Genomic DNA, 23,169 nt, shown 5'->3' on the forward strand with positions numbered 1-23,169 from the left:
CGGGGGCCATGGGGTGGAGGTGGGAAGTGGGAGGGCCAAGGCCCCACAACTCAGGAGGCCATGGAGAGGCCGCAGGGGCTGATTGTAACACCCTGCCCTTGTCAGGCTGAGCTCCTGATGTGTGAAGGCCTGAACCTGCCCACACAGCAACAGGGGGTTTGGTGTGTTGTTCAGAGGGTGCCAGAGGCAGGAGATGGGCGGGTAACACCTTCAATCTGACCAGCTTCTGCTGGTGGGAGAGACACGCTGGGGGGCTACATCCCGCTCCTCCGCCCCTCTGACACAGGCCCTTCCAGCGGCAGAGCCAACCCCAAGGTAGCGCCTGGCACTGCAGAGATGCTCTCTCTGAGCCAGGGTCTCCGACCGGGAGCCAAGCTGTGTGTGACCACAAAGCTTTTGCCTGGGCCCAGGGCCTGAGATCAGAGCCTGGGGGTGTTATGAAGGCATCGGTGCTCAGAGGTCCCAGCCTAACAGCGCAACCAACCGCCTGCAGCCCCTCAAAGAACTCCCAGGCTCCCGCCCCAAGGAAGCGGCTCTGCCCCCCGAACGCCGACCCCTGAGCGCGTGAGTCAGGGCAGCACTCCCAGGCGGGAGCCCCCTTGTCTGCAGCACCCAGGGGCTCCGCGCTGGGGTGTTCGCCCAGGCCTGCTCTGCCCCCCAGAAATGAACTGGAAAACCCACTGGGCGGCTCAGCCCAGCCCAGCCCAGCCACACCCGGCCCCCTTATAGGCAGCGGTGGGGGGCAGCAGGGCCTGGGGCACCGAGGGGGCAGCCTGGCCTGGTGCCAGCCGCGGGGGTTGGGGGGGCTCGGTCTCTGGGGGTGCGGCGGAGCCCAAGTGCCTCCCTCCTACCCTCCCTGCGGCCGGGCTGGGGCGGGGGGGGGGCTTAGGCCAGGGCAGGGGGTCCCTGCCCCGGGGGGGCGGGGCGGGGCGGGGCACTGGGGGGTCCCTGCCCGGGGGGGCGGGGCGAAGGCCGCGGGGCGGGGCCGGCGCTGGGCAGGCGGCGGCCGATGGACGCGGGGCCGGGGGCGGAGCGGGGCCCGGGCTGGGGCGGCGGCCGGCCGGGGGGGCGGCTCGACATGAGCCACGGCTTCGTGCGGCACATCCGGCGGAACCAGATCGCCAGGTACCGGCCCGGCCCCGAACCCCCCACCCCCCGCGAACCGGCCCCGGCACCGGCCCGGCCCCGAACCCCCCACCCACGTACCGGCCCCGGCCCCGGCCCCGACTCCCCCCACCCACGTACCGGCCCCGGCCCCGGCCCCGAACCCCCCACCCCCCGCGTACCGGCCCCGGCCCCGAACCCCCACCCCCGTACCGGTACCTGCCCAGGGCTCCCCCCCCGCAGCTGGACCCGGCCTGGTGCCCCGCTCAGCTGGGGCCCCCAGGGAGCCCCGAGCCCAGGGGGAGCTCCCGGCCCTGCCTGGTGTGGGACTGAAAGCGCCGGGGAGCTGGGCCCCCAGTGCCCCTGTGACCCCCCTGGGTGCAGGGCTGGGAGACCCCGGCTGGGGGATGGGCATTCAGCAACCCCCGCCCCCCGCCACTGCGTGTCGGGTGACTGGCAGGGACGGCCCATGTGCCAGCCCTGCCAGTTCTCAGCTCAGTCATGCAGCTGGCGGGGGCAGCTGCTTCCCCCTGTGGGTAACCTGGGGGCACTGGGGAACACCCCCCGCGCCAGCCTCCCCCGCAAGGTATTGTACCCCCCATGGCCACCACCTGCCCACCTGGTGAATCAGTGGCATCTCCAGACAGACTCCTCCCTCCTTCCCCAGCCCCTCCCTGCACCCTCTGCAGCCTCAGGCCTCCCAGCCCCTCCCCACACACCCCCCAGCCTCAGCCCCCCAGCCCCTCCCTGCACCCCCTGCAGCCTCAGGCCCCCCAGCCCCCTCCCCACACCCCCTGCAGCCTCAGGTTCCCCCAGCCCCTCCATGCAGCTGCAGGCCCTGCAGTCCCTCCCCGCGCCCCTCAGCCCCCTCCCCACCCCCCGCAGCCTCAGGCCTGGCCCTGTCCCCTCCAGGGATGACTATGACCGGGAGATGAAGCAGGCCAAGGAGAAGGTGAGGAAGAGGCACACGCCGACCCCGCCCCGGCCCCGGAAGCCCGACCAGCAGGTGTACCACCCCCGCCGGAGAAGTGAGCACGGCCGGCGCCCCTCTGGGCCCTGCGGGGGCGGAGGGCTCCAGCCGGGGTGGGAGGGAGCCCGGATGTCCCAGCTCCATGTCTGCACCATGGACCCCTGGAGATTGTACTGGCTGAAGCTGAGGCCCCCCTCCCCCGCCTGAGTGGGCTCTGCTGGCGCACAGGGTCCCCGGGCGGCTGGGCCCGGGCCAGGGCCAGGCCGAGGGGTTCAGGCGGGCGGGGCGGGACGGATGTACCCAGCCCTGTCCCTGGCAGTGCCACAGAGCAGCTGTTTCACCTGGCCCTCCCTTCGCCCCAGGCTCTGGCAATGGGCTCCCTTGAACCGGCCCGGCCCGGCCCAGTCCAGAGGTGATCACAACTAGCCACTTCTGCCTAGCAAGGTTCTGGGGGGCTGGGGGTGGCAGTGAGGGGCACCGGCAGGGCTGGCAGGGGCTGTGGGTGGCAGCGAGGGGCACCGGCAGGGCTGGGGGTCCCAGGGCCGGGCTGGCAGGGGCTGTGGGTGGCAGTGAGGGGCACCGGCAGGGCTGGGGGGCCCAGGGCCGGGCTGGCAGGGGCTGTGGGTGGCAGTGAGGGGCACCGGCAGGGGCTGTGGGTGGCAGTGAGGGGCACCGGCAGGGCTGGGGGGTCCCAGGGCTGGGCTGGCAGGGGCTGTGGGTGGCAGTGAGGGGCACCGGCAGGGCTGGGGGGCCCAGGGCCGGGCTGGCAGGGGCTGTGGGTGGCAGTGAGGGGCACCGGCAGGGCTGGGGGGCCCAGGGCCGGGCTGGCAGGGGCTGTGGGTGGCAGTGAGGGGCACCAGCAGGGCTGGGCTGGCAGGGGCTGTGGGTGGGAATGAGGGGCACTGGCAGAGCTGGGGGTGGAAGTGAGGCTCGGTGGACCAGTGACCCTTAAACCTGAGAGATCCCTGGTGCCAGGTTCAGGGCTCTCTCCAACGCAGGCGCTGGTGCCGGGTGCCCTGACCGACTCCCCTCGGCTCCCCAGGTAGAGCAGACCCAGCCTGCAGCCTGGAGTACGAGGGGTCGAGCGAGAGCAGCTCCAGCACCGAGCCAGAGTCCCGCAGCCCAGAGCTCTTCTGCCTTGAGTATGAGGCCGACAGCGGCAAGGTCACCTCGGTCGTTGTGCACCAGGTGGGGCCTGGGTCCTCCAGGCAGGGGGGCAACAGAAGGGACGGCAGGGAGGGGATCTTCTGGCAGGAGAGTGGGAGCCAGTAGGAGGCGCCCTCCCCCCAGGTCAGTGCTGCAGAGGGCCCATCGGGGGGCGCTGTGCTGCAGGGAGCGAGGTGGGGGCCCAGCAGGGGGCGCTGTGCTGCAGGGAGCAAGGCAGGGGTCCGGGAGGGGGTGCTGTGCTGCAGGGAGCTGGGGGGTCCAGCAGGGGGCGCTGTGCTGCAGGGAGCTGGGGGGTCCAGCAGGGGGTGCTGTGCTGCAGGGAGCTGGGGGGTCCAGCAGGGGGCGCTGTGCTGCAGGGAATGATGCAGGAGCCCAGCAGGGGGCACTGTGCTACAGGGAGCAAGGCAGGGGTCCGGGAGGGGGCGCTGTGCTGCAGGGAGGGAGGCGGGGACGCTGTGCTGCAGGGAGCTGGGGGGGCCCAGCAGGGGGCGCTGTGCTGCAGGGAGCTGGGGGGCCCAGCAGGGGGTGCTGTGCTACAGGGAGCAAGGCAGGGGTCCGGGAGGGGGCGCTGTGCTGCAGGGAGGGAGGCGGGGACGCTGTGCTGCAGGGAGCTGGGGGGGCCCAGCAGGGGGCGCTGTGCTGCAGGGAGCTGGGGGGCCCAGCAGGGGGTGCTGTGCTGCAAAGTCGCTCCCCCCACCCCCAGGTGTCACCTCTTTTATTGCCCTTCCCAGTCTGGGGAGGAGGCCCCAGCTGGTTCCCCTCTTGACGTGCCCCCTGCCTGCCCAGTAGCGCTTCCCTGCCGGGGTGGGCAGAGCACGTGGCAGAGGCCGCAGGCTGAAGCCCTGCCTAGAGCTGCCCGCTCCGCGCAGAGGGAAGCCGGGGTGGCCCCAGGAGCTGGGTGCAGGGGGCGTCTGGGGCCCAGGGACACCCGCCGACCGCTGCCACTCGCCGCAGGACGACAGCCCGGAGGAGGTGACGGAGAAGGTCTGTGCCCAGAGCCCGCTGGAGCCGGCCCTGCGTGAGGCGCTGAGGCAGCGGGTGCAGCAGGAGCTGCAGAAGAGGCGGCCGAGGCGCTGAGCAGAGGGGAGCCGTGGCCCCTGCCTGGGAGGGTCAGATGCTCTGGCCCGGGGGAGAGGACTCGGCTGCCCCCGGCTGATGGACGTGCCGAGCCGAGCCGAGCCGAGCCGGTTTGTTCCCTGCTGCGCCCAGCCGCCAGGACTCAGCGCTGGCTCCCCCTTGGCCTGCCCCCGACTCCCAGCACCCCCGGGCTGCCGGCTCCCCTGGTGTGTGGGTGGCTGAGGTGGCTCCAGGCCGGGGGCAGCTCCCACCTGGGGCTGGTGAAAGTGCTGGCTGAGGCCAGCGCAGGACCTGGGCGCTGGGACAGTCTCACGCCCCCCCTGTCCCCCAGGTGTGTGCCACCAAGCCCTGTGGCCTGGGCGGGGGAACTGGCCGCACCCCATTGCATCGGCCCTGCATGCGTGGGGCCAGGTTGGAGTGGGCACCTTGGCTGGAGCGCCCGGGGGCCGGAGAAGGGCCGTGCCAGCCTGGCCTCCCTTGGGCACTCGTGGCACCAATAAACAGGCTGCCGAAGCCACACTGGGGGTGTGAGGAGCATTCCTGCATCGCCTCTGACTGGAGAACCTTGGACGGAGCAGCTCCCTTGCCCAGCCCACCCAGCAGAGCAGCAGCCTGGTGCTCCCCGGCATGGGATCACGTCCCACCGCTGCCACGGTCCTGGCCAGTGCTGCACCTACCTACCAGCAGCTCTCTTCCCCCGGGACCGCAGCCACGTGGCGGCTGGCATCCTGTGCCATGACTTGTTGGGGAAACTGAGGCACGCGGCATGGAACTGGCCCAGGTGCGCTCGGCAGCAGAGCTGGGACCGGGACCCAGGAGTCTGGCCTCCCTGTCCCGTGGGCTGACGGCTGGGCACAGCGCAGGCCTCCTGCTGCCCATCCGGCTTTCCCCCAGCTTTCGGGCCTTCCCCCACACAGGGCTGAGAGCTGGGCTGCCTGCAGGGGGAGCTTTGGGGGCTGCCCCCTGGCTAAAATCTCTATGCTGCTATTGGCTGGAAACCAGCCAGTGGGAGCTGAGAGGTTTTGCTGGGGGCGGGGCAGTGCAAGGAGCCACCAGGGTGGGCAGATGACTCCCTCCTGCACCTCCTCCTACATCCCTCCCACCAGCCAGAGGCCCTCCCACCGTCCCCCCCCGACCTCTGCATGGAGCAGTGTGCCACTCGGCTGCATACCAGGCCTGGGGGGCGGCCCCCAGCAGATGCTCAGGCCCAGCATGACTTGGCACCGAAGCCTGGTGAGGGTGCTCAGCGCCCCCTTGGGGATCCCCAGGTCGAGACGGGGAGCAACAGGCAGGGCTGGGGTCGGCCTCCAGGGAGGCAGGGGTTCACGCCCAGCTGTGCTGGCTGGGGCAGGAGAGGCCCAAGAATCACTGAGTTGCTGCCTGCGGGCACGGGCCCCCGAGCTCCTTGCAGCTTCTGCCAGTGGCAGGGTGGGCCGGACCCTGGCCTGGAGCCCCTGCACTTTGCTGCGGCCGGGACTCAAACCAGGGTTGCTGACACGGCGTTCCACACAGGTGCCAGGCCCTTCCTGGCCGCCGTTGTTCCATACTGCATGCTGGGAGTTGTGGTCCCACCCCCCATTGGCCCTTGCACGTGGTCAGTGGGGTGGGGCCAACAGGAGCAGGTAAGTGACCCCCCCAGACCCCCTCCCCCACTCCATCCTGCCCCCCCAATTTCTCCCACCCCCCTTACCTGCTGAGAGCAGGATGCAGGGCTGGGCCCCCAGCTCAGGGGAGCCAGGACTCCTGGGTTCTTGCCCAGCCCCCTTGCTTGCTCACTGTGCCCTCAGGCCTCAGTTATCCTGTCTGTAAAATGGCCCCATTTGGGCCTGCCGCGAGCAGTGAGCAGCGCTGAGCGCTGGACTCCCTCGTCTTTCCTCAGGCTGCTTTGCTGGAGGCGCCAGCACGGCCCGGAGCCACTGGAGCGCCTGGGAGCCCTCCGCTGACTCCCACCAGGCACAGGCTGTAGCGTGTGGGGCCCGTACCTGGCAGGGAAGGTAGAAGCCCCCCGGCTGGCAAAGGGTCCCCGTTCAGGTCCATCCTGGCTTGGCTGGTGCTGTCCCAGCCCAGAGCACGCCCCTTGCTGTTGGGGATGGAGCTCGTGCCACGAAGCAGCTTGTAACTCCTTGCAGGTGGTTAATCTCCAGGGTGGCTCTTGCGGCTGTCGCGGGCACCCAGGTAGCCCCTCTGAGCAGTGTCTCACCGGTGGGGTCGCTTGCTGGGCGCAGGTGCTGCTGGCATTGGCGTGCAGAGGCCAGAGTTTCCCTGCCAGTGTCGCTGCTGGGGCAGCCCCCCCACCAGGAACTGGCTTTGCTGGCCCAAGGGTGACGACTCTGCAACAGCCAGTGTCAGGGGAGCCCCGAGGTGTGAGCGCAGGGACCGTCGCTGTCCCGGTCCCCGCAGGCCTTACCCACAGGCCAGGTCCCAAACCAGTCGTGGGCCGGGACGCGAAGCCTTCCCGCCCTGGGTTGCCAGTTTGAATGGCCCTGGGCCGGGGTGGTGGCTGGTGAGGTGGACGGACCTGTCTGGTCAATTACCAACCCTCCTGCTATCAGCTTGGCTAAGGGTTGGCAGGGCTGGGCTGTTCCACTCCCTGGGGCAGAGCCATGTCCCCCCGCTGAGCAGAGCTGACTCCTGCCAGCTCTGCATTCCCCTGTCCTGCCCTCTCAGCTGCACTCCCAGGAATCAGGGTTCTCCCATCGCCCTGGTGCGGGGCTCCTGTCTCCCCATTTCCCAGCCCGCTGGGAGGAGCAACCGCCAGCCAGCAGAGGGTCCGGTGCCCAGCCAGGCTCCGGCTTCTTGCTGGGCAGGGACCTCCACCTGCAGCCCCTTTTATGCGGGTTAGAGGGACATGGTGCCCACCCTATGGCACAGGGGGACCCTCGCCCCCTAGTGCTGGTCACTGCAGCCCCGGCTGTGACCTCACTGAACCGCCTGGGGGGCCGGCCCTGGTCACCCTCACACAGGGACGGCTGCTGGGAATCAGCGTGGGGCCTGGCGCTCACCACACCGCAGGTCCCAGGCAGCCAGCTGGCTGGGGCTCTCACAGGGGTCAAGGCTCAGGCCCAAGGGCAGGGCCCTCCCACTCCTGCCCAGGAAGGAAAGAGACCCCCCCACCCCTTGTGGCCTCCCACTCCCCCAGCCCAGCCCCCGGGAAACCCGCCCTGCCCCACTCCCCAGGGATGCCACAACAGCTCTGGCTTAAAGGAGCTTTAATCAGCTGCGGCTGGGCTGTCACCTCACTGCCACCCCATCGGCGTCCCGTCCCCTCGCCAACGGGGCGCTGGGCTGGGGGGGCCTGTCCGTGGGAGGCGGCATCGCTGGCCGCAGACAAGTTTGTCCCCAGGCCGAGGAGTCCCCCGGAGAAGCAGCCGATGCCCCAGCACAGCGGGGGTCCCCAGGCGCCTCAGTCATGTGTACATGGCCCCGTGCAGGCACTCCAGCCGGTGTTCCCGCTGCTGCCGCCGCACCTAAAAGGCACAGGGCAGGCAGTGAGCGCCACCCAGCACGCCCAGCTCCTCCGCTGGGCAGCCCGCAACCGGACAAGCCCTGGGGCAGGCCAGGCTTGCTCCGCTCAGGCCTGCGGGGCACGGGCAGAGATGCCAGGGATGGGGAAAGCTGGCCCCGCTCCAGCCAAGCCACCTCCGGCCCCGGCGCCGTTCTGACGCCCCCCTCCCCTGCAGCAGCCCCTGCGCCTCCCACCTTGTCTTTCTTGTACTCTTCGTACTCCTGATTGTCGGTGGGCAGCTCGTGCCGGCAGAGGGGGCAGGAGTTGGTCTGGGGAGAGAGGAGAAATCACACCATGCACCCCACCCCTGCGGGGGCCTGGCACAGCCGGCAGCCCCAAGGCGGGCAGCCAAGCGAGGCCACTGCCCTGCAAGACCTACCTTGCCCAGCCAGGGCAGGATGCAGCCTGAGTGGAAGAGGTGCTCGCAGGGCATCTTCCTGGCACCCTCGTCCTGTTCGAACTCCAGCAGGCAGACGGGGCACTTCAGCCCCTTGGCTGGCGGCAGTAGGGAAGAGACAGGCATCAGCCGGGGCCCGTGCCAGGCAGGGCATGCCCGCTCCCGGGGCCCTGCCTGGGAAATGGGCCTGAGCGCCCGGCTCCAGGGCACAGACCCAGGGCAGCAGAGGGGCACTGCCCACCGGACACCAGGGGCCAAACCCTTGGTGGGGGGAGCACAAAGTGGGGCGCAGGGCTGGGGCGCAGCAGAGCCCAGGCCTGGGCGGGGGGGGGGGTCACTCACCTGCCTGGGCCGGTGTCACGCGCACCGTGGGCAGGCTGAGTACGGCATGGCGGGCGGCCGGCGGGGGCAGCCGCTCATCCCAGTCACTGAAGTCCACCAAGCCCAGGTCGAGCTGCTGCCCGCTGAGCAGCGTCCTACATGGAGAGCCCGGTCGTGTGGGGGGGGGAGAACAGATGGGCCAGGCACTGAGCCCCCTCCATGGGCTCCTATGGGGCTCCCCGCCCTACCCCACACCTCCCCCTGGGGCAGCTCCCCCCATGCCCCACACCTCCCCCTGCTGTTCCCGGGGCAGCTGCCTGCCTGCCCCACACCTTCCCCCCCACTCCCCCAAGGCATCTCCCAGCCGCATAACTCCTGCTGCCCCACACTTCCACGCCCCCATCCCCGGGGCAGCGCCCCCCTGCCCCACACCTCCCCCCGCTGTCCCAGGGGCAGCTCCCCTCCCAGCCCCACACCTCCCCCCTGCCCCATAACTCCCCCGCCCCCGGGGCGCTCCCCTCCCAGCCCCACACCTCCCCCCTGCCCCATAACTCCCCCCGCCCCCGGGGCGCTCCCCTCCCAGCCCCACACCTCCCCCCTGCCCCATAACTCCCCCCGCCCCCGGGGCGCTCCCCTCCCAGCCCCACACCTCCCCCCTGCCCCATAACTCCCCCCGCCCCCGGGGCGCTCCCCTCCCAGCCCCACACCTCCCCCCTGCCCCATAACTCCCCCCTGCCCCCGGGGCGCTTCCCTCCCAGCCCCACACCTCCCCCCTGCCCCATAACTCCCCCCTGCCCCCGGGGCGCTTCCCTCCCAGCCCCACACCTCCCCCCGCCCCGGGGCGCTCCCCTCCCAGCCCCACACCTCCCCCCTGCCCCATAACTCCCCCCTGCCCCCGGGGCGCTTCCCTCCCAGCCCCACACCTCCCCCCTGCCCCATAACTCCCCCCGCCCCGGGGCGCTCCCCCCCCCAGCCCCACACCTCCCCCCTGCCCCATAACTCCCCCCTGCCCCCGGGGCGCTTCCCTCCCAGCCCCACACCTCCCCCCTGCCCCATAACTCCCCCCGCCCCGGGGCGCTCCCCTCCCAGCCCCACACCTCCCCCCTGCCCCATAACTCCCCCCTGCCCCCGGGGCGCTTCCCTCCCAGCCCCACACCTCCCCCCTGCCCCATAACTCCCCCCGCCCCGGGGCGCTCCCCTCCCAGCCCCACACCTCCCCCCTGCCCCATAACTCCCCCCGCCCCGGGGCGCTCCCCTCCCAGCCCCACACCTCCCCCCTGCCCCATAACTCCCCCCGCCCCGGGGCGCTCCCCTCCCAGCCCCACCTGGCGAGCTCCAGCAGGGCGCCCCCCCGGCCGGGCTCGCAGTTGTGCTCCTCGAAGTACGAAGCCATCGGCGGCGGTGACTCAGCCCGGCCCAATGGCCTCGCCGGTCGGGCCGCACCAGCCAATCACCGCCGGCGGGGCGGGACTGTATGCGGAAGTGGCCGGCAAGCTAACCGCCGATTGGCGGGCTCGAGTCACGATGACGGAATCAGGAGCCAATCGTGATTCGCCGTGCGGGGAGAGGCCGTGATTCGAGCGGGCAGTGCCCGAGTCCGAGCCCGGGCCGAGACTGACCTGGGGGCGGGGTTTAGGGGGCACGGTCCTAGGGGCGTTCACAGCGTGGCGTGGCACCGCCCTGGGGGCGTTCACAGCTTTGGGGGGCACGGCCCTGGGGGCGTTCACAGCGCGGGGTGGGGGTACGGCCCTGGGGGCGTTCACCGCGTGGGGGGGGCACGGCCCTGGGGGCGTTCACAACGTGGGGGGGTGGCACGGCCCTGGGGGTGTTCACAGCATGGGGCAGCACTGCCCTGGGGCGCTCGCAGCCTGGGGGGGAACACCTCCCTGGTGATGCTTACTGCCCGGGGGGGGGTGCCCAGCCTGGGGGAGGTAACCACTGCCCGTGGGAAGCTCACAGCCTATGGTTCATTGAGTGTTAGCAGGGCCTGGGGAGGGGGCCAGCCCCCGCAAAGCAGAGAGCCCCTCCCCTGCCCCAGCAGGTGCTACGCCTGGGCCTGAGCAGTGCAGCGCTGGGAACAGCCCCAGGCTCGGCCCAGCAGCCGGATGGATCCCCCAGCGGAGGAAGAGGGTCTCACCCACCAGAGCTGATGCCCTGAGCAGTGCACTCGTCTCTGAGGTGCTTTTCGTGTTGACGACCCCCTCGGGCAGCGCCCAGCCGAGGTGCCACCCTGGAGATGCAGCGTGTGGCTGGTGGCCCCAGCCATGGGCTCAGTGCATGCCAGCGGGGGACGCCGTTCCGGCCAGGAGCAACACTGCTACGCCAGCCTCTGCCTCTCCAGCGCCTCCCCATGGCAGCCGGCGTGGCCCCGAACACGGCTGTGGGGCAGCCAGCGGCCTCCCCTTGCTCCTGCTCCTAGCTGGGCCAGGTGGTGCAGGAAGGGCTGAAGCTCCCCCGAGCCATGTGCTGGTCCCCACTCCCCCTCCTGGCTGCCAGGGAGCGAGGGGAAAGTGCCAGGGAGGACGGGGCAGGGGAGATGAGCAATTTGCTCTTGCTCCCTCCAAGGGACAGGCAGGGAACAGGGAAGGGCAGGGGCATGGGTGGGGCACAGGGGGCTGGGTTGGGGGACAAGGGTGGGTTTGAACCACACAGCCTGAGTGTTTCCCGTTTATTCCCTCCCCAAAGAGGAGGTGCAGCAGTGCCGAGCCGAGGCCTGAGCACGCTGGGCACACGCCGGCTCCAACCAGTTCATGGCACAAGTGAGCGTTTAGTAACTGTCCACGACCGCTGCCGGAAATCCCCACGCATCTTCCTCGCACCGGGTCCCCGGGGAGCGCCGGGCTGCACAGCCTGGGGAGCTGGGGGGAGCCCCCTCTGTTACCGTAGGGTGCCCTGGGCCTGGGATGGGGCGTTAGCGTAGGGCGCCCTGGGCCTGGGATGGGGCGTTAGCGTAGGGCGCCCTGGGCCGGGGATGGGGCGTTAGCGTAGGGCACCCTGGGCTGGGGAGGGGGGCGTTATCGTAGGGCGCCCTGGGCCGGGGAGGGGGCGTTAGCGTAGGGCACCCTGGGCCGGGGAGGGGGGCGTTATCGTAGGGCGCCCTGGGCCTGGGATGGGGCGTTAGCGTAGGGCACCCTGGGCCTGGGATGGGGCGTTAGCGTAGGGCGCCCTGGGCCTGGGATGGGGCGTTAGCGTAGGGCGCCCTGGGCCGGGGATGGGGCGTTAGCGTAGGGCGCCCTGGGCTGGGGAGGGGGGCGTTATCGTAGGGCGCCCTGGGCCTGGGATGGGGCGTTAGCGTAGGGCGCCCTGGGCCGGGGATGGGGGCGTTAGCGTAGGGCGCCCTGGGCCGGGGATGGGCCGTTAGCGTAGGGCACCCTGGGCCGGGGAGGGGGGCGTTATCGTAGGGCGCCCTGGGCCGGGGATGGGGCGTTATCGTAGGGTCGCTCCCCAGACCTGGGCCGTCGAAGGCACTTCCCGGCAGGGAGACCCTGCCCGAGGGGCCTGTGCCAAAGCTACGCACACGCCTGCAGCCGAGCGTGATCTCTGTCCCCCAGCCGCACTACGCGGGGGGCTGCTGCACCCCTCTGTCGGCCTCACTGAGGCTCAGCTGTGCAGTGGGGGCAGCCGGACTCCCGGCCCCGCGCAGGGCCAATGCCAGCACCACGGCCAGGACGATCAGCAGCACGGCCCCCACCAGCACCCCCAGCAGGGCCAGCTTCAGCTTCCGGTGCTTCCAGCGCTCCTGGCGCGCCACCGTCTTTGTCGTCCGGGTGAAGGCAGAACTCTGCAGGACAGAGGCAGAGAGCTCGGGGCAGCTGGGGACCGGCCTGGGCGTCGCCTCCCCCACATAGCCTGCCCCCTGCTGGCCGCGGCGCAGCCAGGCTCTGCACACCTGGGGGCGGGGCCTTGGGCAGGAGGGCGGGGCCTCGGGTAGAAGGGGCGGGGCTACCCCAGCACCCCCCGCGCAGCTGGCCCCCAGGACAACAGCCCCTCGTCCCGCTGCCAGCAGACCTGTTTATGGGGCCCACGCTGCTGTGGGCCCGGCAGCAGGAGCCCGTTGCATGCCTGTGGGTCTTGGAGGAACCCCCAGGAGCCTATGCGCATGCCCAGCCCCGACCTACCATGACTCGGAGCTCGTCCGCCCTGTTGTCCAGGTCTGCCAGCTTGCCCTCGCGGTCCAGCACCTTGGAGTAGTTGTCCAGCATGATCTGAGTTACCTCCTCGGCCTCCTGCTGGCACCGGTCCAGGTTCTTCTCCACCTGTGGGGACGAGGGGTTCAACGTGGGCCACCCCGCTCTGGCTGTCAGCTGCCGGGGCACAGGCTTAGCTCGCCGGGCCCTGGATCCCGCCAGGCCGGAGGGCAGCCGGGGGACGCCCACGACCGCCTGCGCCCTCTGACTCACATGCTGAGGACCAAGGGGCTAAACCCAGGCCAGGCAGTGGCTGGTCCGTGGCCCTTTTCCTCTCGGGCCCAGCCCAGCCTTCCCGCACGCCCCACGGAAGGACGGCTTCTGCCAAGCTGGCGGGAGGCATGAGTTTGTCGTCCGGTACCTGCTCTGCTGTGCCCTTGTGATGGAGTGGGGGATGTGTGTGTACGTCAGTGTCTCACAGAGGGTGGGGGGCTCCTGCTGAGGGTCACCTGGCGACCAGGTGACACCTTCGTACTGCAGACAAAGGGGGAGGTGGAGCCTGAGGGGTCTGAATTGGAACTGGGAGTTGGAAGCAGTGAGTCTGGGCTGGGAGAGAGAGAGACCAAGGAGGGGGCAAGGCCCCGGCTCCGGGGACCCCTCGCGGCCTCCTCTCTCCAGCATGGATGGGACTGGCTGTCTCTGCCGGCTGCACTGACTCCTCTGTACGACGCTGTGTCCTCTCGGCTAATAAACCCGCTGTTCTCCTGCTGAGCGAGAGTCACTCCTGCCTGCGGCCGGGTGCAGAGCTTGGGGGACCCCGAACCCCGTCACACTGGTGTCAGCAGTGGGATGTTTTGCACCCCAAGGATGGAGCGCCCAGCAGTAAGTGACACGGGCCCAGGAGGAAGAAGGGGGCCTGCGAGAGCCAGGTGTGCTGACAGGCAGTGAGGTGCAGGTCCCCAAGCAGAGGGGCCTGCAGCCGAATCCAAGCAACTGCGGTCGTGGTCCTCGAGACGGGGTGTCACAGCCGAGGAGGGGTTACTCCTGGGAGTCAGCTGGAGTCGGTGCCAGAAGGTGGAGGGGGCGAGGGCCCAACCCCAGGAACAAGTGACCCACAAGGAGGCTGACACGCTGAATGAGTTTGTCCCAAGACAGGGTGCTCATGGTCCTTGAGAGCAGGTGTCACAGCGAAGAAGGGGTTCCGCTGGGAGTCTGTTGGAGTCGGTCCCAGAGGGCAGAGGGGCCTACGGCCTAACCCCGGGGAGTTTGTGACCCGCAAGGAGCCTGGCACACTGAAGGGATTCTTCCAGGAATCGTGGGGTGCAGAGGGCATCAGCCTGTGAGCCTGCAACCACACTCAGCAACTCCGCTGTGAAGTGGCAGCCCCTGGAAACCGAATCGAGATTAAAGAAGCTGGACAAGGCAGCGTGGATGTGCAATGGCAGAGCTGAGGGTTAAGGAAACTCCTGCAGAGGTGAGCCCAGATCGGGGCAGGGAACCCTGGACTGCATGGAGCTCTGAACCGAGTGGCCTGCCACAGCTCAAGGAGGGAAGGAGCGATTCCAACCCATCATCTACTAGTGGCCAAGACAGACCTGCGAAGAGTTTTCCAGGCCGGGCTGAGGAAGGTGCCTGTGTGTCTGGGCAGGAAAGCAGCTGGTCCACTGGGAATGGCAAGTTGTCTGTGAGAGAAGCTGCTTCACCTTCTGGGTGTGTGTCTCAGACCAGCCAGGGGGGCTGCGGCAAAAGAGAGAGTGTCTCCCATTGTCTGTCTGCCGTTGAACAGGGGAGAGAGCAGAGCCTGCATTTGAAAAAGGTGCCAATGAGGAAACTAGGCCATTGCCTGAAGAAGACTCCCCCAGCCTGGGGTGGCTGGAGAGGGAACCCAGAAAAGAGCATTCCAGGTGTGACTCTGAATCCAGCCATGGGGGCTGGAGCAGAGGGAATGGCTCTGGGATGGGCAGTGGTGTCCCTGATAAGGACGCTGGTCCTTGGTGCAAGAAAGGTGCTTCTGCTTCTAGGGAAGTGAATCCTTTGCCTGAGCCTGTGGGGGCTCGAGATGGGGCCAAGATCCCAGAGCTGGATCTGAGGGCAGCTGAAGCCCAGATGGGAAGTGGGCCTGCCTCTGTGTCCCTCAGGGGGGGTGATGCTTTAACTCGGTCTGATCCAGTTGGTATCACCAGGGAATCCCAGAGACCAGCCGATTCTGGTACTTGTTCTTTGCCTGATGCTGGAAGGGGTGAGAGAACTCTGTCTGACCAGAGTCATCCTCTAGCCAGGACACAGGAGCTGTGTCTACACGTGCACACTACTTCGAAGTAGCGGCACTAACTTCGAAATAGCGCCCGTCGCGGCTACACGCGTCGGGCGCTATTTCGAAGTTAACTTCGACGTTAGGCGGCGAGACGTCGAAGTCGCTAACCTCATGAGGGGATCGGAATAGCGCCCTACTTCGACGTTCAACGTCGAAGTAGGGAACGTGTAGACGATCCGCGTCCCGCAACGTCGAAATTGCCGGGTCCTCCATGGTGGCCATCAGCTGAGGGGTTGAGAGATGCTCTCTCTCCAGCCCCTGCGGGGCTCTATGGTCACCGTGGGCAGCAGCCCTTAGCCCAGGGCTTCTGGCTGCTGCTGCTGCAGCTGGGGATCCATGCTGCATGCACAGGGTCTGCAACCAGTTGTCGGCTCTGTGGCTCTTGTGTTGTTTAGTGCAACTGTGTCTGGGAGGGGCCCTTTAAGGGAGCGACTTGCTGTTGAGTCCGCCCTGTGACCCTGTCTGCAGCTGTTCCTGGCACCCTTATTTCGATGTGTGCTACTTTGGCGTGTAGACGTACCCTCGCAGCACCTATTTCGATGTGGTGCTGCCCAACATCGAAGTTGAGCATCGACGTTGCCAGCCCTGGAGGACGTGTAGACGTTATTCATCGAAATAGCCTATTTCGATGTTGGCTTCACGTGTAGACGTAGCCAGGAAGAGCAGACTGGCAATGGAGTTATGGTGCCTGATGAAGATAAAGAAGCTGGTAGCGGAAGGGAGGGCTGTGATCCTACCCTTTTGTCTAGTGGTACTGGTTCTCTACCTGGAGGAGGATTACGTGGGAATCTGCCTGATGGGCCTGAAGTGATCCTGGGTGTCGGTGAACCCCAGGAGCTGGTTGTGGCTCAAGGGAGCAGTGCCCCTGTGGAGGCAGACAGGGGTGAGTTATTGTTTGGGGGAGCTCTTGAGGAAGAAAATTTCCCTGAGCAATCCATGGGGACTGCAGAAAATGGGAGTGAGGTGAAGAGTAAACAGGAAAGGTGCATGTCTGTAAGAGCCAGAGCAGCCCTTTGCATGTGGAGAAGTTTGTTTCAGTTCCTGATGGCCAGGACCTGCCTGAGTATGAAACCTCTGGCTGTGCTTTGCAAGGGTCCAAAGCAGGCACGGTAAAGGTTTCTCAGGAACTGGAAGTTGGGCCAAGTAAAGCGAAGACTATCGGGGAGTGTGAGCAGCCCTGTGATAACCAAGTGAAACAGCTGCACAGTCAGTCTCTGTAGGATGCAGGAGAGGGCCAGCAATTCCTCACCTCCAGATGGTGGAAACACTTATATTCTTATACTGGACTCCACTTCTGATTCCATGGGGAGGCAGAAGTTGGAGGTGGAAGGACAAAGGAGCTGTGGGCCTGGTGGGCCGATAAGGGATAAACAGGGATTCCTCCATGTGGATTCTGCATCTGGGACTCGCAAAACAACTTTCAGAAACCAGTTTGGTTTGCAAATTTCCAGACTGGCTGGGAGGGGCCCTCTCCCTGAGATCATCAATGGCCCAGCTCTCCTTAGAAGGGAGGGCACAGCCAGAGAGATCAAATTTCCACCCTAGAGAGCAAGACAGATTAGAACTTGATGGTGCTAAGAAAGGCCTCAGCCATTTTGCCCCAAAATACCAGATTCGCAAGGATGTTACACAAAGGTTGTGGTCTACCAAAGAGCAACATAAATGTACACGTGCAATGGGGTTGTTCTGTTACTCACGCTGACTGCTGTAACCAATGGATGATGCGACCAGAAGCTGTAGAATTGTACCGTGTACTGCATGTTTGGAAAGAGCCGGGTAACATGATGCCATTGATGTAGAAGTATGGAGTTGTATGTTGAAGGACTTTGCAATTCTGAAATGTCACCGCTCTTCCCTGTAACTAGTCTTGCAACCTCTCACGAGGAGGAACATTCCAACCCTATTGTGTGGCATGGAAGGGGAAACTGAGGCACACAACCATTTTGGTGGTCTGGCTCAATGCCAAGGGTGGAAGCATTTGTACCTTCCTTTACTGGCCTGCAACTGAATCCCAAACATTGGCTGGAGCAGCTGTATGGACGGGTGGGCAGACGGGGCAGGGCCCAGACCAGAGAAGAACGGTTTGATCTGCTGCTGCTGCAGCAGCTGTATGGGCTCTGCCTGCCCGACTTGGGAACGTGGCTGATGGACCGGAGACTGAAGCAGGGAGACCAACCAGCCCGAGGGAACTAAAGGGACTGGCCCGGCTGCATCACACAAAAAGGGCCAAGACCAAGCTCCTGACTTAGAGCCTCCCGTGGCAGGATTATGACATGGAGGTGGTAACATCAAGGGGAGCACCGAGGGAACAGCCGATGCCCTATCGCGTGGGGAAGACCCCGAACTTCCCCAGGTCACCGGCTGAGTGACCCCGCTCAGTTCAGTCTGGAAGGAGGGAGAGATGTGATGGAGTGGGGGATACATGTGTGCAAAAGTGTGACAGGTGTCTCGCACAGGGTGGGGGGCTCCTGCTGAGGGTCACCTGGCGCCCAGGTGACACCTCTGGGCTGCAGACAAAGGGGGAGATGGAGCCTGAGGGGTTTGAATTGGAACTGGGAGTTGGGAGCAGTGAGTCTGGGCTGGGAGAGAGCGAGACCAAGGAGGGGACAAGGCCCCGGCTCTGGGGGCCCCTCGGGGCCTCCTCTCCCCAGCATGGATTGGACTGGCTGTCTCTGCCTGCTGTACTGACTCCTCTGTACGACGCTGTGCCCTGTCGGCTAATAAACCCGCTGCTCTCCTGCTGAGCGAGAGTCACTCCTGCCTGCGGCCGGGTGCAGAGCTTGGGGGACCCCTGAACCCCATCACAGCCCTGCACCGTCCAGGGCCTGATTTTCCGCGGAGACTTTACTTATGTTCTTTCTTGCTTCCTTTCAGCTGAGCCCTGCCTTGCCAAAGAGGCCCCGCTTGCTGTGTGCCAGGCAGGAGAGGTGCTGGCACACCCTCCCGGACCAGCTCTGGAGGAGCGCGTGACACAAGCAGGAAATCTCCAGGAGGATAAATCCTCGGTGCCAACACGCGGCTGCCCTGACCTTGGCAGTTCCTTGGCAGCCCCCAGGGAAACCCTCCCGCCACAGGCAGGTCCGAGGAAGCAGACCCACCGGGGGGTGGTGCTGGGCATGGGACAGTCGCTGAGCAGACTCCAGCAGGAAACGGGAACCCTTCAGCCAGCGACCGACCCAGCGCAGCGGCATGTGCTGAAAGCCGGGGTGGGAAATTCCCAGCTCATCGGGCCTGGTCGCAGAGGGGAGACCTTGCTGGAATGGCAGCAGGAGCAGGGCAGGGCAGGGAGGGCTGGGCCCCATGGAGCAAGGGGAGATCAGTCTGCCCAGCCCCATGGCTGATTGCTAGCCCCCCCCCACTCCCCTCTCGGTCGGGGTACCTGGGGGGGCGTAGGATTGGCTCAGCCTTTGCCCCTTCTCTGGGATTCGCTCGGGCCCAGGCCCCGGCTCATGGCAGGGGTTCCTGACCCGCCCCCCAGTATTTGGTCCTGGCCCGTTGCTGCAGGTTGTGGCTGGCGCCTGCCTCGGGCCAGGACAGGGCTCCCGGCGGTGGGGGGGGGAGCAGTTACGGGAACCAGCCAGTAACTATTGTTTCCCGTCCGCCGCTTTGCTGGATGCCTGGAGGTGGGGAGAGGTGGAAAAGGCGTCAGCACAGCAGGAAAGTCCTGGCGCCGCACCATGCTGGGGGCAGGGCCCTTGGGGGAGCGGGTCGGGCTCTGCCACCGACTCCCCCTGGCTGGGCACAAGCGCCCCACGAACATCTGACAATCACTGTCCACCGCCTCCCCTGGCACAGCCAGCCCCTGGGGGGAGTGTCTGGGGGTCTGGGCCCAACGGGGCCCTGATCTCGGGTGGTCTGGGCAGCACCTGGCCCGACAGGGCATTTATCTCAGGGGGGCTCTGGGCAGCGCCTGGCCCGACGGGGCCCTGATCTCGGGGGGTGTTTTCAGGTGTGAACAGGGCACATGCAGCAGCTACCGCCTCTGCGCATGGTGTAGCCACAGCCCCAGGGGGCCAGGGATATCGCCGAGGGTGCTGAGACATGAGGACCATGCTGGCCCAAGGGGGTTTCTGAGCGGCGCAGAGAGGGAACGTGGGGCAGGTGGCACGCGCTGAGCCTGTGCTGACAGCACAGGTGGGGTTCCCGGGCTGGAGACCCACACACCTAGAGGGCCTGAGCTTGCTAGCGTTCCCGGGCCCTGACCCTCCAGGCTGCGGAGGGTTCGGCCCACCCCCCGCCCTGCAGCCCCCGCCCCAGCGTATCCGTGAGGCTGAGCTGCCCGGCACACCCGCCAGGTTGCCAGCCAGATTCCACAGGGCTCATGCCCCACGTGCGGGGAGAGGAGGCCCAGAACGCAAAGAACCCAGGAGTCCTGCCTGCCTGCCCGGGCTGTGACTGTCCCCTGGCCCCAGGGAACCGAGCTGCATCACCCCCCAGGCCAGCCAGCAGCCACCCCCACAGCCCTAGCCCCTCTTGCTCTGCAGGATACAGACACACCAATCACCCGCTGCAGCCCTGCAGCGCACACCCCACCCCCGAACAAAAGCCTTTCAGAGAGGAAGCAGCCAAGGCCAGGGGTTCCCCGCAGCCGCAGCACCTCGGCTGCATGAAAGGAAGCGCGACTTCCCAGCCACAGGCTCCTGGGGGCCCATTTCCCACGGGTCTAAACCAAGAGGGGCCTCTCTGCCCCAGGGTCCCCGCAACCGTCCTGGCCAGGCTGACCCCCTCCCTGCAGGCCGGGCCCCTGGGGGAGCTGCCCACAAGTCCTGGAGGGATGGCCGGAGGCTGGAGCTGGGGGGCCGGATCCTCGGCTGGGCAGACCACCGCTGGCCACACCATGCCGTGCCTGGTGCCCGAGGCGGGTTCGGGGGCAACAGAGCAGCCTGTCCTCAGAGGGGGGCCGCCTACAGCCACCGGGGAGCTACCCAACCCTGCTCCCCATAGCTCAGAAGCCAGGCTCTGCTCGCCAAGGCTCCTCAGCCCCCCAGGACTCTCACGCACCAGCAAGGCCTCTGCAGGCCCCTAGTCCTGGGGGTCAGAATGGGGGAGGCGGGTCCACAGGCATCCCCTGGCCCTGCCCCACAGCCAGGGGGGCCCTGACCCCTGAGCTGGGCACGCTCAGCTGGCTGCCCCGGCAGAAGGGAAGCAGCCACCCACGGCTCCCTGCACCAGCCCAGCTCAGCCGGTGGGCGCCCCCAGGGCCGAAGGTGCCAGCTGGGGCAACGGGACCAGGCCACACAAGGGGGTGCCGCAGCAGCTAGAGCTCCTACATAGAGAGTCTAGGGCAGGGCTGGGCTGAGGGTTCGGCTCTGGCATGGTGGGAGCGCCCCGCTCCAGGAACCCCAAGGCCGGCTGATAGTTACTGAGCTACGCTGCAGAAGGTCGAGGGGACCTCGGAGGGGGAGAAGCCCAAGGGGTGTCAGGGGACTTGGCCACAGAAAGGAATTTACCAGCCTAACTCCCCTGGCCGGCTCCACCTCCCATGTGGGGGCCGTGCCAGAGAGACATAAGCCAAACCTTGGCACCGAACCCCGCAGGAAGGCAGTGTGGCCTAGTGGAAAGAGCGCGGGACCGGACCAGGGGGTCAAAATCTGGGATTTGGTTCGAGCTCTGCCCCTGCAGCGCCGGGGGACTTTGGGCACGTCGCGCCCCTGCCGCGTGCCTCAGTTTCCCCACTGGCAAAAGGGACCAGGCACACGGAGGGGCTCTCGGGCAGGGGCTGGGCTCAGGGCCCCCTTTTCACACCCTTGCCTGCCGGGAGGAGGGAGAGCCCAGCCAGGAAGGGCCCTGAGTCCTCAAAGCCTCAGCGACTGGCAGGGCAAAGCGCAGGGCTCGGGACCAGGTCAGGGTGTGACCCTGGGCTCCTGCGGCCTCACGCCGGGCGGGGGAGAGGGTGGGGAGGGACCACAGGGCAGCTGCCTGGAGGGGCACCAGCGGGGCAGATCGGGGGACACAGGGCCCAGCGCTGGGCCCCAAGGAGACCCCAAGGCGGGGGTGGGCCCGGCCCGATCCCAGTGCCCCGCTGGGGGAGCTGCGCGCCCGGGGTACCCGAACCGAAAGCGCCGCGCGCCCCTCACCATGGCGCCGTGTCGCGTCCGGCCCCTCCTCTCCGCTCCGACCCGACCCGCTCCGATCCGATCCGATCCGCTCCGCTCCGCTCCGACCCGACCAGACCCGATCCGGCCCCTCCGCTCCGGCTTCTCGGCTGGGCCCGCGGCGGCCTCGGGCACCGCTCGTGGGGGACGGGGGCGGGGGGCTGGGCCAGTAGCACCGCCCAGATCCTCCGCCGGGCGCGGCGCCGCCCCCGGACTCAGCCGGGGCCCCGCGCACGGGTCACTCTGGTCTCACCCCGGGGCCCCGCGCTCGGGTCACTCCAGTCTCACCCCGGGGGCCGCGCTCGGGTCACTCCGGTCTCACCCCGGGGCCCCGCGCTCGGGTCACTCTGGTCTCACCCCGGGGGCCGCACTCGGGTCACTCTGGTCTCACCCCGGGGGGCCGCGCTCGGGTCACTCCGGTCTCACCCCGGGGGCCGCACTCGGGTCACTCTGGTCTCACCCCGGGGGGCCGCGCTCGGGTCACTCCGGTCTCACCCCGGGGCCCCGCGCTCGGGTCACTCTGGTCTCACCCCGGGGGCCGCCCTCGGGTCACTCCGGTCTCACCCCGGGGGCCGCGCTCGGGTCACTCCGGTCTCACCCCAGGGCCCTGCACTCGGGTCACTCCGGTCTCACCCCAGGGCCCCGCACTCGGGTCACTCCGGTCTCACCCCGGGGGCCGCGCTCGGGTCACTCCGGTCTCACCCCGGGGGGCCGCGCTCGGGTCACTCCGGTCTCACCCCGGGGCCCTGCGCTCGGGTCACTCTGGTCTCACCCCGGGGGCCGCCCTCGGGTCACTCCGGTCTCACCCCGGGGGCCGCGCTCGGGTCACTCCGGTCTCACCCCAGGGCCCTGCACTCGGGTCACTCCGGTCTCACCCCAGGGCCCCGCACTCGGGTCACTCCGGTCTCACCCCGGGGGCTGCGCTCGGGTCACTCCGGTCTCACCCGAGGGCCCCGCGCTCGGGTCACTCCGGTCTCACCCCGGGGGCTGCGCTCGGGTCACTCCGGTCTCACCCCAGGGCCCCGCGCTCGGGTCACTCCACTCCGGTCTCACCCCAGGTGCTGCGCTCGGGTCACTCCGGTCTCACCCCGGGGGCCGCGCTCGGGTCACTCCGGTCTCACCCCAGGGCCCTGCACTTGGGTCACTCCGGTCTCACCCCGGGGGCTGTGCTCGGGTCACTCCGGTCTCACCCCAGGGCCCTGCACTTTTGGGTCACTCCGGTCTCACCCCAGGGCCCCGCGCTCGGGTCACTCCGGTCTCACCCCGGGGCCCCGCGCTCGGGTCACTCCGGTCTCACCCCGGGGCCCCGCGCTCGGGTCACTCCGGTCTCACCCCGGGGGCCGCGCTCGGGTCACTCCGGTCTCACCCCGGGGCCCCACGCTCGGGTCACTCCGGTCTCACCCCGGGGCCCCGCGCTCGGGTCACTCCGGTCTCACCCCGGGGCCCCGCGCTCGGGTCACTCCGGTCTCACCCCGGGGGCCGCGCTCGGGTCACTCCGGTCTCACCCCGGGGGCCGCGCTCGGGTCACTCCGGTCTCACCCCAGGGCCCCGCGCTCGGGTCACTCCGGTCTCACCCCAGGGGGCCGCGCTCGGGTCACTCCGGTCTCACCCCGGGGCCCTGCACTTGGGTCACTCCGGTCTCACCCCGGGGGCTGCGCTCGGGTCACTCCGGTCTCACCCCGGGCCCCGCGCTCGGGTCACTCCGGTCTCACCCCAGGGCCCCGCGCTCGGGTCACTCCGGTCTCACCCCAGCGCGGGTCACTCCGGTCTCACCCCGGGGGCCGCGCTCGGGTCACTCCGGTCTCACCCCAGGGCCCCGCGCTCGGGTCACTCCGGTCTCACCCCGGGGGCCGCGCTCGGGTCACTCCGGTCTCACCCCGGGGGCTGCGCTCGGGTCACTCCGGTCTCACCCCGGGGGCCGCGCTCGGGGTCGCTTTGGGGGAGGATTGGGCCCTGGCCTCTCTTTATTCTTTTCACTTCCGCCTTTTCCCTCCCCGTGCGCAGGAGGAGGCCAGAGCAGCAGCCCGTAGAGTGGGACAAAGGGCCAGGCAGTGCTGGGAGGAGGGGTCAGGACATCTGGGTGCCACACATC

General features: G+C 68.3%; 3 protein-coding genes across 5 annotated transcripts; 1 reads left to right on the top strand and 2 right to left on the bottom strand.

Annotated features, from left to right (window-relative positions):
* The first annotated feature begins 1,005 nt into the window (after nt 1-1,005).
* On the top strand, nt 1,006-4,855 carry C31H2orf68 (chromosome 31 C2orf68 homolog). 3 transcript variants are annotated; one of them, XM_074981782.1, is made up of 4 exons: nt 1,006-1,125; nt 2,017-2,132; nt 3,117-3,262; nt 4,204-4,855. In XM_074981782.1, exons 1-4 carry the CDS (start codon nt 1,010-1,012, stop codon nt 4,261-4,263), a joined length of 438 nt encoding a protein of 145 aa, XP_074837883.1. In that variant the 5' UTR covers nt 1,006-1,009; the 3' UTR covers nt 4,264-4,855. The 3 variants fall into 3 exon arrangements, with proteins under 3 accessions (XP_074837883.1, XP_074837880.1, XP_074837881.1); XM_074981779.1 differs by having other exon boundaries at nt 4,196-4,853; XM_074981780.1 differs by having other exon boundaries at nt 3,117-3,364; nt 4,196-4,330.
* Nucleotides 4,856-7,510: 2,655 nt separating this feature from the next.
* RNF181 (ring finger protein 181) lies at nt 7,511-10,185 on the bottom strand. Its single transcript, XM_074981902.1, has 5 exons — nt 9,867-10,185; nt 8,563-8,696; nt 8,203-8,318; nt 8,018-8,092; nt 7,511-7,785 (listed from the first exon to the last, which is right to left on the bottom strand). Exons 1-5 carry the CDS (start codon nt 9,932-9,934, stop codon nt 7,726-7,728), a joined length of 453 nt encoding a protein of 150 aa, XP_074838003.1. The 5' UTR covers nt 9,935-10,185; the 3' UTR covers nt 7,511-7,725.
* A 1,010-nt stretch (nt 10,186-11,195) lies between these two features.
* Nucleotides 11,196-21,276, bottom strand: VAMP5 (vesicle associated membrane protein 5). The gene is made up of 3 exons (XM_074981903.1): nt 21,060-21,276; nt 12,660-12,797; nt 11,196-12,322 (listed from the first exon to the last, which is right to left on the bottom strand). Exons 1-3 carry the CDS (start codon nt 21,060-21,062, stop codon nt 12,098-12,100), a joined length of 366 nt encoding a protein of 121 aa, XP_074838004.1. The 5' UTR covers nt 21,063-21,276; the 3' UTR covers nt 11,196-12,097.
* Nucleotides 21,277-23,169: the final 1,893 nt, after the last annotated feature.

Source organism: Carettochelys insculpta, chromosome 31 (genome assembly GCF_033958435.1).
Source record: "Carettochelys insculpta isolate YL-2023 chromosome 31, ASM3395843v1, whole genome shotgun sequence".
NCBI classification, from domain to species: domain Eukaryota; kingdom Metazoa; phylum Chordata; order Testudines; family Carettochelyidae; genus Carettochelys; species Carettochelys insculpta.

Bases quoted from the DNA above. Each gene is read 5' to 3' on its own strand.
- C31H2orf68 (XM_074981779.1), top strand. From the start codon at position 1,010: ATGGACGCGGGGCCGGGGGCGGAGCGGGGCCCGGGCTGGGGCGGCGGC. The intron at 1,126-2,016 runs GTACCGGCCCGG...TGTCCCCTCCAG, and splicing joins CGGCGGAACCAGATCGCCAG to GGATGACTATGACCGGGAGA. The intron at 3,263-4,195 runs GTGGGGCCTGGG...CACTCGCCGCAG, and splicing joins CCTCGGTCGTTGTGCACCAG to GACGACAGCCCGGAGGAGGT.
- RNF181 (XM_074981902.1), bottom strand. From the start codon at position 9,934: ATGGCTTCGTACTTCGAGGAGCACAACTGCGAGCCCGGCCGGGGGGGC. The intron at 8,319-8,562 runs GTGAGTGACCCC...TACTGCCGCCAG, and splicing joins CGTGACACCGGCCCAGGCAG to CCAAGGGGCTGAAGTGCCCC. The intron at 7,786-8,017 runs GTGGGAGGCGCA...TGTGCCTTTTAG, and splicing joins AAGAGTACAAGAAAGACAAG to GTGCGGCGGCAGCAGCGGGA.
- VAMP5 (XM_074981903.1), bottom strand. The intron at 12,323-12,659 runs GTAGGTCGGGGC...TCTGTCCTGCAG, and splicing joins CGGACGAGCTCCGAGTCATG to AGTTCTGCCTTCACCCGGAC.